This window comes from Phoca vitulina, unplaced genomic scaffold (assembly GCF_004348235.1).
Source record: "Phoca vitulina isolate PV1807 unplaced genomic scaffold, GSC_HSeal_1.0 scaffold5, whole genome shotgun sequence".
NCBI lineage: Eukaryota > Metazoa > Chordata > Mammalia > Carnivora > Phocidae > Phoca > Phoca vitulina.
In genome coordinates this window covers 3,922,188-3,937,226 of record NW_022589708.1, presented here as the reverse complement: position 1 = coordinate 3,937,226, position 15,039 = coordinate 3,922,188, and the positions used below count along the sequence as shown (strand labels likewise).

Sequence of the window (15,039 nt, the reverse complement as noted above, 5' to 3'; positions counted from 1 at the left end):
ATTTTATGAATTGTTAATTCTGTTTGTTCTCTGAAGTTAGTAGGAGTAAAGCAGAATTCCATTTTATGTTTTAGTTTTTCACTATAAATTATATTTCATCTTGACAAATGAAGGTGAATAGCAGATTTTTTTTCTCTGAATTGGTTTTTGGTCATAGCTAATACAACTTGAGTTAGTATCGCACAAATTACTTTCTCACCAGGTACCATTATATCATCAGGAAGAAGCAAACGGACTTTTAAATGATTTTATGTGGGTGAATGTGGCAGCAGTGTTCGTAATAACTGATTAATTTTGAAATCTATTTATACAATACACAATATTTTGTGTTGGAGAAAGCCTGAGTACTGTTTTGGAAGAGAATTCATTGTTAAGTAAATGTGGAGATTTAGGTTAAACTTGTTGCTTCTCAAAAGTTGGTCTGGGGTAACAGTCATGCCCCTTAGGTTCATAGTAAGTTAAGTCTCTTAGGTACTAACTGGTATGCGAAATATCCATCATAAAATCTGAGTACTGCAGGTGTTGAAATAATTGAAACCATTCGCATTTCACACATTTTAGAAAAAGCACATTGCTTAGGGAAAGTCTTTCAAAATAATAAAAACATTGTTTGCTTTGACAACATTTCCTTTATGAAAACTTTCATTCATTAATAAATATTTCTAACAGGCTCTTTATTAAGTACCCCAAACTGTGTGTTTAGCAAGTGAATGTTTGTGTAAGTAAATGGATGGGTTAAGGGGAAGAGGCTGCAGATAGCTGAAGTCATCAGTCCCAGGGGTCAGGGGTCCTCGGTCCCCCCAGTAGATCATAGGAGTATTGGAGGATCCATAATCTACGTACACCACGAGCACATTGGTTCTGCATTTCTAGCACCACAGCATACCAGAAGACACTGGGTGAGAGGTTTTGTCTTTAGTAAAAAGTCGAGAAGCAAACACAGAAGCAAGTACTTCCTTGAATACAACCTGTTGACCTGTGCAGAGAAAACGGTGATCGGTGAATTATCAGAACATGCTCATTATCGTTAGTGCTCCCTCTGGAAGGAGCTAAATCTGCAAGTGAGTGAGAGCTTGGTAAAATGTGACAGAATGCTACTTACTTCAACTCAATTAATTAAGGCTTTCATTCTACCCATTTTTTCAATTTTTCTGATTGGACTTTTAGATTTCAGATTGGGTTCATTTTAAAGAATACCAAATTGGTTCCCTTTAACCACTTTCATAAGATAATGGGAGAATGGGACTAGATTTAACAAGTTTTTCTAAAGACATGCCTTGGGGGTTGCCTGGGTGGCTCAGTTGTTTAAGTGTCTGCCTTCAGGTCAGGTCATGATCTCAGGGTCCTGGGATTGAGCCCCATATCGGGCTCCCTGCTCACTGGGGAGTCTGCTTCTCCCTCTCCCTCTGTCCCTTCTCCTGCTTGTGCTCACTCTCTTGCACGCTCTGTCACTCAAATAAATAAATAAAGTCTTTAAAAAAATAGACATGCCTTGGACTAAATATGTCACTATTGCTGTTATTAGACATTTAAATAATTTTTATCAGAAGCCAGTGTGTGGTTTTTGTTTTATTTGGTTGCAAGTCAGATGAAATATTTGGTATGAGTTGGTGTATTATATTTGTTATTGTATTTTTTGGTTCTATGATTTCCATTTGTTTTTTATTGTAACTTCTGTGTCTTTGATGGGATTTCTTATTTTTTTCATTTGTTTCGAGAGGATTTGTAGTTGCTTATTGAAGCATTCTTATGAGCTCTGCTTTACCGTCATCATCAGACGATTCTGGCATGATTCATCTTGTTGTCAGTTTATCATCTTTTCTCATTCAAGTTGTGATTTCCTGATCTTGGTATGACAAGTGATTTTTAATTGCATTTTTGGACACTTCAGCTATTATGTTAGGAGAATCTTGGTCTTATATAAATCTTCTATTTTAGTCATCCTGTTTATGTTTGATATGCAGGGCCTAGTCTACTCCAATGGGTTGTGGTTCCAGTAACAGTTTAATTTTCAGACCTTTGAGGTGTCATTTTGGTCCACTTGGCCTATCTGGTGTCCCTGGGGTCCTCACTGCTTCTTTTAGTGTCCCCAAAGGTGTGGAAGAAGAGGTTTTCCCAAGCCAGATTACCCCATGTCTCAGGGTGAGGTAGGGGGATTGCCACAAAAGACTTTCAGGGCTGGGGGCCCGCTGGGTTATGCTCCCTCTTGTAGTTGCCCCCTCCCAGCTGCCCTTGCCTCTCATTGGGGAGGGGAGTCTCAGCTCAGTGGAAGAAGAGTGCTTGCCCTGGCACTTTGTATTAGCAGATCGTGGTGCTGGACTCACCTGATGTTGTCCGAGGGACACAGCTGGAATGTGGGAGGGATACATCAACCCAGGCCATCTTCTGTCCCTAAGTTGGGCTGGGAAACACCGGGTATGGGCTAGCCTTCGATGGGGTGGGGTTCCTGTCCATGGTTCCTTCCTTCTGCAGGTCCTGAGCCAGTTTACCTTCCTCCTTCCCTCTTCAGAGTTCTTCTTGGGTTTATTGTAATTACCAGGGAGGATCAGAAAGAACCAGTCTAAGCTGGTATGTTTTAAAACAACTGCTCTGGGGGCGCCTGGGTGGCTCAGTCGTTAAGCATCTGCCTTCGGCTCAGGTCATGATCTCAGGGTCCTGGGATCGAGCCCCGCATCGGGCTCCCTGCTCAGCGGGAAGCCTGCTTCTCCCTCTCCCATTCCCCCTGCTTGTGTTCCTTCTCTTGCTTTGTCTCTCTCTGCCAAATAAATAAATAAAATCTTTAAAAAAATAAAATAAAAAAAAATAAAATAAAACAACTGCTCTGTTTCAAAAGAATTACTGACTTCTGAAAGCCTCCTGAAGCTTAATAGAGAGTGATGGAAGGAAGTTAATTTATGGTTATTTTCACATGAAACCCATCTGTGGGCAGAAGAGAAATGAAGATGCATTTATACAATTTCCATTGTGAAGTGTCTACTGGGATCTTTGACTCTGCCTGTTGAACGTGTCTCGATGTGACTGATTCTTCCTGACTCATATTTTGAAAGAGCATCTAGACATTTCTGTTCTGTGTCCTGGAAGCTGTACAATTAAGGCAGCAAGAATGAGTGGCTTTCAGAAATTATATCCCTCAGGCAATCAGATGGAGCTCCTGATCCTTTTCGCAGTAGTTGGCTGCCATGTCAGAGGCCAAGAGTTCTGTGTGAAAATAAGGAATTGACCTTTCAGGGGTCCACAGGAAACCCTACCCTGCAGAAATGGGAAGTTCTACCCAAGAGACATTTTTAAAGTGCCTGCAATTGAGCTTTATTATAGGATAAGTGTTAAAAAACAGGATTGGAGTCTGATAAAACTTGTATCAGGGAAAGAGACCTATTCGATAGAACCATGACACAAGACTAATGAATATATTAAACTAATGAAACAGGTTGGCTATATGGTAAAAAAAAAAAAAAAAAAAAAAGGCAGTTGGTTTTAGTAATGAAAGTAGATTTTTTTAAAAGATTTTATTTATTTATTTTAGAGAGAGATCCCGCTCGTGGAAGTGGGGGGAGGGGCAGAGGCAGAGGGAGAAGCAGATTCCCCGCTGAGCAGGGAGCTCAATCCCAGGACCCCGAGATCATGACCTGAGCTGAAGGCAGACACTTAACCAACTGAGCAACCCAGGAGCCCCATGAAAGTAGATTTTTAACAATTTTAATTTACAGTTAGATTTAAGAAAAAAATAATGATTGGCATATATACGGAGCATGAGACCTGCTGTGATGTACAGAACATAAGCCCAGTACGATGGCCACCTCCTTCCTAAAGCTTCCTGGAGATTCCCGTCACACACAAGTTACAGGATGCAGGAGTGGCTGATGAATAAGGCAGGAAGAATCCACGGATGGCAGTATGCTCAACCGATTACCTGCCATCTTTGAACAATTTTTCAAACTTTGGGCTTTCTGAACCTATATTTTCAACCTAGAGAAAGAGTTCTAAACTTACATGGGAAATGGGACCCAAAGCTACATTTAATTTGCAAGATGCAGAGTAATTAAGACTTATGTTTTTGTAACCACTTCTCCAGTGTGCCAGTGATATTTCTAACACTCATCATTTATTAATGATAAGTGAATTAAGAAACGCTTTCCAATTGCTCCATTTATTCTTTCAAAACCAGCTGAAAAATATATGACCCCAACTTTTAAAAAATGATGTCTATATTTTTTATTCTTTCTTGTGTTTCCCAGACACTTCCCTACACAAACATCTGTATTTCATTCTGCCCAGCCACGTGATGAAGCCAGGTTTGTTTTGAGGAACAGGGCCTTCTCCCTGGCTCTGAACGACTGGCTGTGTGAACCTAGCAAGCCTCACTAATTCTCCTTCCATAGAGTCTGGCCCTTCAATCAATGTGAACTGTCAACCTCTGTTTAAAGGGGGATTCTTACATAGCTCAGGAGATTCTGGGGAATGATGAAGGCAAGTGCATGAGACGTGTGTTGAACATCACTTGGCGTGCGTTCTGGTCAATTGATCCGGTTGCTAGATTTGTACAGACAGATATCCGACACAAAGGTTTCCAGAAATGGCCATGTATAGTGTTCAAATGAGGCAGATTTAAAAACGAATGTCACCTTTATCCTCTGCTTCTCTAGAAAATGACTAGCCATTGTTCAGTATTTTCTAACTTACATTTTAGTACTGAGGATAGATCTGAAGATCACATGTGTCCTTTCTGTTTTGCTCCATTAACCCTGTTCAGGTGGGGTCTCCACCAGAATGTAAGCTCTGAGCAGTGAGGACTGTTTGCTTGCCCTCCGTGCTCGGTGCTCAGCAGAGTAACCAAAGGAATTGGAAGGACAGATCGATCAACCAAGAACTCGAAGCAAAGCTCTAACATGCAGAGGCAGGGGGGAGGGGGGAGGCTTTTCTGTTAGAATATAGGACACCAAAACCAAAATACCGTTCTTCAATTCAGACTAAAAAGACAACTAAGAGATTTATGTTAATAGATTTTGAATAAATTGTATCTCAATTATTTTGTCAGGAAAATACCATATGATATATAGAATCATATTTAAAAATTATTCACCTGTAAAAATGCCATTTAGTATTCATTTTGGAAATAATAATTTAGAAATAGGTTTTATCTGAATGTCAAGTTATATGCATGGGAGATTATAACTCTCTGAAGAAATTTACTGTAAATAAATTTATCTCAGTTTAGAAAAAAAAAGCTTTAGAAATGCTAACATTTTAAAAGACTAATGGCATTTTTGGAGACTTTCATAGCAATTTCACTTTCTTATAAATACCTTACAAATATAAATACCTTTATGGGGAAGGTAGCTTATAATTTATAACAGTTTTTTTATTGGCATTTATACTGCGATGGCATATATATTTTAACACTTCCCTTTATAAATATGTTAACTTTCCATTGAAAAAAAGGAGATGCTTGTTCTTGTCTAAAACTGGGAACTGAATAATTTATGTGACTGATGCCTTTTGGTTTCATAGTTCTTTCATGAGTTGTACATAAAATTTGATTCTAGCCTGATACATATTTTTAGTGTTTCTAATAGGATTGGTCACACTACAACAAGATAGGAAAGTAACTTCACAAATGCTAAAACCTAAATACCCGTCCCTTCAAAAGTATTTTGTCACACCACCCACATATCTTTATGTTTAAAGGAGTTGTTTGTATTCTCAAAAACATTTTTGCCCAAGTTCATAAGAACTGAGAAATCTTCAGAGGGTTTTTATTATTATTATTATTTCTTCTTTGCTTTGGGAAAACATAAAGACCCTCTCTGGCTTTCCTGCCACCCCTCTAGCGCGCGGTGTTGGCAGCCTCAGCGCTCTGTGTGGGTTCCCTCTCTTCTGAGTGTTTACACGTCTTTAGGGAATCTCCCCCCTGCAGCCTCCTGTCCCGGACATGCTCATGGCGCCCAAAGCAGCCTCTCGTTTCCCTCTCAGCTTGCAGACCCCTGAGGCCCACCGCCCAGTGGGTGATCTCTACCAGCCTGCCCCCCAGCTGCTCTCCTGTACAAAGGGAATGGTCAGCTCCTTTCTCAGCCCCAGTGTGCTGCCCTTTCTGTGTGTCATTTACTCACCACCACACTGGGCATCATCCTTCCTCTTATCCCTCCCTGAGCTTCCAGTACCCAATAAACCCTGAGTCCATGGGCTTCCACCTAGGAAGGGTGTGGGGCTCTGTGAGGTGTAACCGCGGCCCCCACCGCATCCAGCAGCATCCCTACCCGGGGATCCACTGGCCCGCCTGCCCCGCCCCCAGTCCCTCTGCACACGTAAGCTTTGTCAGTTTCATCACAGCATCTCACACAACATCCTTTGCCCTGCGGGGGACAGGAAGCACACACTCCATAGCGCGGTTTGCGAGCCCCGTGCGCCTGGACTTCCGCTTCCTTCACCAGCTTCATTCCCCCGCCTCCCCCATCAGGCTGGCGCATGTAGCCCTACTCAGCCACTTCTGATTTCTGGACGAGGCCACCATGCGCCTCCTTTCCTGCTCCTTGCTCTTCCTGAAATTGTTAAGTGGTTCAGTCTTACTTACATGGAGGACCACACGGAGATGCCACTTCAGTGGCCCCTTCCCAGTTTCCCAAATTCCAGTGAGGACACTCCCCCGTGCATCCGATGTGGCTCGTGTCTCCGCACCTCGTCCCTTACCACAGCGGGCTGCAGCTGCCCCTTCATTTGTCCGCACTGTCCTCCCATCTGTAACGACCAAGTGTGAAGACAACGAACGCCCTTTCTTATCAGCACAGGGTCCGACCCAGGACGCATAGTTCTGCTCTCGAACGAGGGAGCCCGTGTCTGCCCTAGAGCGGCAGGTGCCTGTCGGTCCAGCAGACTGTGGCGGCACCTCAGCCGCGAGCCCGCAAGCCCACGCGTGCGCTGGCCAGTGGGAGGGATGGGTCCCCGGATGCACACATCTGTCCCCGGCGCCCCAGAGAAACAGCATGTGGGCAGAGGGAGTCCAGCCGAGGGCGAGCGGCACCGGCAACACCTGTTAGGTAGAGTAAGGGGTCATCCAGGAGTCTGACCAGGAGGGGATGCAGGGGAAGGAGGCCATCCAGAAGTCTGACCAGGAGGGCGTCAGGGGAAGGAGGCTGCCACCTGGGAGGAAGGACCATCTCTGGAAGGACTGGCGGGTACTGGCGGGATTGGAGAGCCTGTGTTTTCAGGGATGGAGGCAGAACTCTTGTGTTTAATGTGAAATCACAGTTGGGCCACAAATAGGGATAATATTAACAATTTATTAGATGGTTTTGTATTTTACCTCTGAAATCCTCCAGGGGGTTCTGAGTTGGAGGCATTTAGGCGTTACAGTGCGGAGCCTGCACCCGGGAGGTAGGATGTGCACATTGTGAGTTCTGGGACCTTCAACACTTCAGCTTCTTGTTATTGGATCAAGTGAAACAGTCTCTTCTAGTGTCCCAACTAGAAACCAGCTACGTCCAGACACTCATTGCCATTGTTCAACTCTTTAAAGAGGTAATTTAAATGACCATCGAGGAATTAATTTTGCTGAATTTATCCACACTGAAGGACAACTTTCCAAAGAATGAATAAAGTCCTTATCCAGTGAAACTTGTGTGGATTTATATTTCAGCTTAAGTACATTTTCGATTAGCCTGCAGGGTCTCTGTTTCCACACTCACCACCTGCAACACACACACACACACACACACACACACACTCTCTCTCTCTCTCTCTCTCTCACTCACCTTATCCTCTCGAGCCTTTGGTGATTATAACGTTCTTGTACTAGCGATGAATTCTTACTGGGTTATGCACTCAACCTATTCGCATTTGAAGCAATTTACCTAAAGGTCTTTTGCGAGGGTAAAGCAAATGTTCCATGTTCCGGAGGAGAGTAAGTGAAATTAGCACGGGCCTGTTTAATTTAGTTCTGTGATGTGCCTCCCCGATTTCTGATTGGAAGCACATGGGGAAAACGGGCTCTAAAAAAAGAAAGGAATTCCCCAAATGAGAGAAACGTCCTCCTTCCACACATGAATGCCTCTTTTTATGGGCCTGAAATAAAATGGAGTTGCTTTTATTGCTAAAGATTTTCATGTAGGAAACATTTTGCTTTTATTACTGAAATGCTTTCCATGGTTCCAGTTGAAGCTGCGGAGAGAAGTGGTTTGCTGGGCGATGGGACATATTTCTCTTTGGAGGCCTGGACACCCTGAATTGAATTTAGAAATGCAAAGGGATTGTTAGGCGTCTGTCTGACATTTTTGCAGAGATACGAAAGCATTTAGGTTTATTACTGTTCTTTCAAATTTGGGAAAACCAAAGGCAATCTTAGCTCATTTTTGGCTTTTTTTTTCCTTCTTCCTTTCCTTCCTTTGTCCTTCCCTCCCTCCGGCGGTCCATCTTTCTTTTCCTTCTTCTCTTTCATGTGGTTTAAACACAAGCACATCGCTCTCATCTTTAATATAAAACAAAACTCTTTCGGGCACCTGGGTGGCTCAGTCGTTAAGCGTCTGCCTTCGGCTCAGGTCATGGTCCCAGGGTCCTGGGATCGAGTCCCGCATCAGGCTCCCTGCTCCGCGGGAAGCCTGATTCTCCCTCTCCCACTCCCCCTGCTTGTGTTCCTTCTCTCGCTGTGTCTCTCTCTGCCAAATAAATAAAATCTTTAAAAAAAAAAAAACTCTTTCCTGTACCTATTTTAATGTCCTGGGAATCTGCTCTATATATTTTATCTTTCAGATTTCAAGAGAATCTCTCTTGCTTTAGTAAACTCTCTATTTGGAAATAAAAATAAACTTCTACATATAAGCACTGTAACATAATTTAAATGTTACTGATAGAATCCGTGTTCTGCAAAACCAAATGCTGATTTTGAATGGGCTTTGGGAAAGCTAACAATGAGTAGATTATTTAAAACCTAATTGATTTTTTAATGAAAATTCTAACAAGAACAATCATTGGTGGGTGGGGAGATGCCTTGGTGTGCCTGGATGCGAAGGGGAGAACCACAACACATGTTACAGAAGCAAAACCCAAGATTGGAAAAGCCAGTCTCGTTCTTATCAATATAATAAAGCAAGAAATAGAAACAAAGGACAAAGTTGGGAAAGGAGAAAGGAGGATAAGAATGCCAAAGAAATCAGCAAAATAATGGAAAGACTAGACCCATTAAGTGCATTTATCAAGTTGTTTACGGTGGCATTAAAAACTTAAAATATATAACAATATATTTAACAAAATATTTTAACAAAAGATTTCTACACTGAAAACTATGGTACACCACAGTGAGGGAGTAAAGAAGACCCAAATAAATGGAGGAGTAAGCCATAATCATGTGTTTCGACAGTGAATATTTTTAAGATATTTGTGGAAGGCTGAATAGTGGCCCCCAGAGATGTCCACACCCTAAACCTCAAAACCTGTCAGTATGTTTGTTCACTGAAAAGGCAAAAGAACTTTGCAATTGCGATTAGTTACAGATTTTGAGATGGGAAGAGTTTCCTGGATTACCCAGGTGGGCCCAGTCTCGTCACATGGGTCTTTAAAAGCAGAGAACCATTCCTGGCTCAGGGTCCTCCCGCGGTGTGGCTATGCAAAAATGGGCAGACACCTGCAACATTGTTGTCTTGAAGATGAGGGAAGGGGCCACAAGCCAAGGAACGTGAGTGGCCTCTAGAAGCTGGAAAAGGCAAGGAACACATTTGCCCCGAGAGCCAAAGGAAACATAGTGGTGCTGACACCCTGATTTTAACCCAGTGAGACCTGTGTCAGACTGCTGACCTACAGAATTGTAAGATAATATTTTTTTTCATTTAAACCACTAAATTCGTGATGTTTTAAAAAAACATATAAAATTAATATGGTATCCGTTTAAAGCAATTCCAATCAAAATCTTAAACCCTTTTTTCTTCAGAAATTGAAAAGTTCATTCTAAATTTTTTTTTTTTTTATTTGACAGAGAGAGACACAGCGAGAGAGGGAACACAAGCAGGGGAAGAGGGAGAGGGAGAAGCAGGCTTCCCGCGGAGCAGGGAGCCTGATGCGGGACTTGATCCCAGGACCCCGGGATCATGACCCGAGCCAAAGGCAGACGTTCAACCGACTGAGCCACCCTGGCGCCTCCATTCTAAAATTTATATGGAGATACAAAATACCTAAATAGACAAAATCATCTTAAAAAAAATAAGGAAATTACAGGCTTTTTTCAAGACTTACTGTAAGTCTTTCACTTATAAGATTTCGATACTGGCTATAAGCTATACTAATCAGAGTAGTTAGGAAATGCAGTAGGGATAGACAAATAGATCAGTGAGACACACAGGAACATAGTCGATTAATTTTCTACAAAGGTACCGAAACAATTCAGTAAGAAAAAAAGGTCTTTTTAAGAAATACTGCTGAAAAATGAATGGGTGATGGACCAAAATAAATTTGAGTTTTCCTCTGTCATTTGCGAAAACTCACTTGAGATGGACCATAAATATAAAAGTTAAAATTATAAAGCCTTTAGGAGAAAATATAGTATGGTATTGTCATGGCCTTTGAGTGGGTAAAGAGTTATTTTGAACATAAGGAGTGCTGAGCACTTGAGAAAAAAATACAGATGTTGCACTTTCGCAAAAGCAAAACAAAGTTAAAATACTCTTCTGGTCTTAAAAAGACATTTTCAAGAATATGAACAGGCAAGTCATAGAACGGGAGGAAATATTTGTAATACACGTACCTGACAAATGTATCTAGAACATATAAGAGCATAGATCACTAATACAGAGATAAACACTCCAGTAATAAATGGGCAAAGAAGTCTTGAACAGACACTTCACCAAAGAAAGTCTAGGAGGGGCCACTAAACACATGGAAAGGTGTTCAGTATCCTTTGTCATCATGGAAATAAGTTAAAGTAGACTGAATTATTACTTCATTCCCAGTATGATAGCTAAATTTTTAAAAATAACAATATCAAATGTTGGAGAGAATGTGAATCTAATGATATGTAAATGCACAATAACAAAAGTATTAAATAGAATGTGAAGCAACAGGAACTCTTGTTGGGTATGGGGGTGGACATCTGAGCTCTTTGGAAAACAGTTGGAGCTATCTAAGCCACTTTGATGATGTCCAGACCTTTATCCCAGCAATTTCAGTCCTATGTACATCTGTCCTGAAGAGAGACCCTTGCTCACGTGCACCAAGAAAGATAAATGAGAATATTTGTAGCAACGTTATTTGTAAAAATAAATGACTGCAAATGGCTTGAATGTCCAGTGAGGAAGGCAGGTTAATTGTGATATATTTGTACCGTGCAGTTATGTGCAGCCAAGAAAATGAATAAATCTTGTTTCGATCCATCACCTTTGAAGATTCTCAAGAATGCAGTCATGAAAGCAAGGCATCAGTGAATATACGCACTAGGATTTCACTTCTCTAAATGTCACAAACAGATAAAGCTGAGCAATGTGTTGTTTGGGGGGTACTTCTGTACATAAGGGTTAAACATATAAAGAAATCATAGCCCAAAATAGCCCAAATTTCATGAGAGTGGTCAAATCTGGGAAATAGGGAGCGGGATAATTTTGGGAAGAAACACAGAAAGATATCATGAATGACCTATTTTAAAAAGTTGGGGGGAGCCTGGGTAGCTCAGTCGGTTGAGTGTCTGACTTTTGATTTCTGCTCAGGTCATGATCTCAGGGTCATGAGATTGAGCCCCACGTTGGGCTCTACACTCCGTGGGGAGTCTGCTTGAGATTCCCTCTCTCCCTTTCCTTCTTCTCTTTCCCTCTGTGCTCTCCCTCTCTAAAATAAATAACTCTTTTAAAAAAAGTTGGATAGGGCGCCTGGGTGGCTCAGTTGGTTAAGCGACTGCCTTCGGCTCAGGTCATGATCCTGGAGTCCCAGGATCAAGTCCCACATCAGGCTCCCTGCTCGGCAGGGAGTCTGCTCCCTCTGATCCTCCCCCCCTCATGCTCTCTCTCTCTCATTCTCTCTCTCTCTCAAATAAATAAATAAAATATTAAAAAAAAAAGTTGGATACACTGAAAATTATTTCATTACTTCTCTTTCAATGACTTATGCATATATATATATATATATATATACTCTTTGAATTTACATTTTATAATAAGATTTGAAGAGTATATTAACCTCTCATCAAGTTGCTTTCTTTTTTTATAGCTCGAGTTACATTTAAGTTTTCGTAACTCCCCCGTGACTTTAGTTCATATTGTCTGTGGGGCTGCAGTGATTGGACAGGACCAGTGAGACATTAATGAGTCGCTTAATTAAAACAAAACACATATAACATGTAATTCCTCCCACAAGATGCCCTAAAATAAACCTGAAAGGCGTTAAGTGAGCCTTTTCAAATCCCCAGCAATTTATTCCTCATTTGATAAGTAATTTTTGGTTTGAATGTCTGTTATCTTTTCAAAAGGAACTGGGAAAACTGGAAGCGGAGAGAGTAAGAAATGTTTAGGGTGGGATATGCTCATGCCTTCTCCCTCCAGCAGGCTGGAAGCACCCTGGAGACCACCCCTGTGTACCACTCCCTGATGAATCTTATTTCAGTGAACTTTACTGTTTCAGACAAACCTGGTGAAGCTTCTTCTGATGCATCAGGCAAATCCAAACCTTCTGAACTGCAATGAAGAGAAGCCCTCAGGTAGGTTATGAATATCCTGGGACCATGGAGCGGTTACTGACTCCTTCCTGTCCTACCGGAACTTGTTCATCCATCATTAACGTGGCTGCCGAGCGAGTCAGCCTCCCCTGAGAAGCTCTGCGCAGATGCTCCATTCGGGCACTCTTCCCAAACTCCCATGCCCACCTCCTGCACAAGATGGCATTACAGGGTGGTTCTGATCATTGGGGGCCCTTGTACTTCCCTGAAATTTGCTTTTGAGGTTTTCAACTTCCTGCACAGTGATTCCTTCAATGTCACTTACTTTCAAATATATTTTTGCTGTTATTTAATTGGTTTCTTATCATTTCAAATACATACTTGTTCATCAGGGTAATTTTAAATAATAATCTCTTTTTTTTTTTCCCAGCACAGATAGGTATACTGCAAGGAATCGAGACTTGACATCCTCAAGCTAATTTAAAGTTTTCAAAATCTTAATTTAATGTTACAATTTTTGATAAGTATCTTTTGAACATTTCTAGAGTTCTTTTTACCACTGTTCTTTAATAATATTCATCTGCTAATTTAAGAACATGGATATTGCATTCATTTTCTAGCTTTTATAATTTGACAACAAATTTACTCATAAGTTTTTTGTTTATTAAAAATAAAAATTCTAAGTAACAGAGAAAAGTGTAGCATAGGTAAAAAAAATAATATGAAAATCTTGAAGGTAATAATTGAGCTAAATAACTTAATTCTACTTATTCTTGTTACCATACCTCTAATAACCTAAAAGCACTTTACGCCTGAGATTTCTCATTTGATGTACTTATAGGAATATGATTACATGATAAACCTCCAGCTTAAGACAGGATGAGACATTTGCTCTATTATTTTATTGGAGTTAGATATTGTTTAATGTTTATTCATCTTAACCTGCTAAAATAAACTGAAGATTTAACAAATGAAGCTCTAAGATAGTGTTATAGTTTCAAACTTTGGAATCAGGCTAATGTTAATGATAGTGTCGTAACCTTAGTATTAATGACAAAAGCATGTCTAATGACAAATATTAAAAGAGCAAATAGAAATTTGTGGGCTTTTTCTATTTGTTTAATGTATTTATTGTGAAATATGTCACATCCTCTGTTTACTGTAGTTCTAACAGATCACATTTGTCAAGTTCATATCCCTGGCTTCTTTCCCAGAGAAGAGAATATACAATTGACCCTTGACCACATGGACTCCCATGTGTCACACTTATACCTTTTAGGTCTAGTGTGTTAGACCTAAATGTGCCAAAATGGACACCCGAGGCAACCCACAGTCCTAGAGCCCAGGATGTGACTAAATGTCTGGTCTAGCCTCAGCCCTGTCCACCTCAGGATAGGATAGCTGTCTTAGACAATTTGCCTGTGTTGGCCATGCCTAGTCTACCATCAATGTAACCCATTTTCCATGCCTTGTTGGTCAAGAGAGACACAGTGATGGGCTGATAGAAGACTCCCAATAATCACTTGTTGATTGAAGGAAAATACTTCTTTCACACACAAGGGAACAAAGAGCTATAATGCAGTGAGAGTTTCGAGTAAATGCAGGAGGCACCAACATCTAATCCAGCAGCAAGAAAAATGAACCACATAACATAATAGCACAGAGAACAGGAAAGTAGACACCCATATTATGACCAAGCAAATGAAAATCGTCATCAGTATTCTATTCTTGCTATTTTGTGTTCCTTGAATTTGGAGTGGATACAGAAAAAATTATCTGGGGGACAAAAGCAGTTCGGGGTGTAGTTGTTAGGTGGCACAGAAATAATGACCCAAGGTGAGGAAGCCAAGCTTCCTCCTCCTCGTTACTGGATATGATTTAACCTAGAGCAAATGGTGATCAAATCTTGGCATAAACATCTTCTTGTGGTGGCTGAATTAACTCATCCAGCCCATCAAGCCTCATAACTCGAATTTGTAGACACAGGTGGTCATGTACTTTAGTCAGGAGGATTGAAAAGGAGCAGTTTTGTCCATTAGGTTCCTAATTGTTATTATTGTGAATTTTTCTTCAGGATCTTTTGACTTCCAGTTTCAATTGTTAGTAAGTGTTAATTTGATTAATGCACATCTGTCTATATTGCTGCCCAGTATATTCAGATGTTACTGTTAACACGTATTGTATAAGGGAATATAATTGTATTTCAGATTGGAAAAACAGATCACAGAGGCTAGACTCACTGTTTTCATAATGCAACTATTTATTTGTACATCTACAAATGGATGCTTGTAGAATGCCTACTACAAGTTTTATAGTAACCCAGTCTTTGGGAATGTGTAACTATTTTCATCAATTTGGTTCTTATTCGTCAAGATGAAGGAAGAGTTGCACTGAGAATAAAATGACATCAAGTTCTTTCA

The 15,039-nt window shown here is 40.9% G+C and overlaps 1 protein-coding gene across 2 annotated transcripts in view; it reads left to right on the top strand.

Annotated features, from left to right (window-relative positions):
- Positions 1-15,039, top strand: part of MYO16 (myosin XVI) — a 574,777-nt gene that overhangs the window by 238,633 nt on the left and 321,105 nt on the right. For both annotated transcript variants that reach the window (XM_032402627.1, XM_032402626.1), the window contains exon 8: positions 12,586-12,661. In XM_032402627.1, coding sequence (XP_032258518.1) covers positions 12,586-12,661 — 76 coding nt within the window. The remainder of the gene's footprint in view (positions 1-12,585; positions 12,662-15,039) is intronic.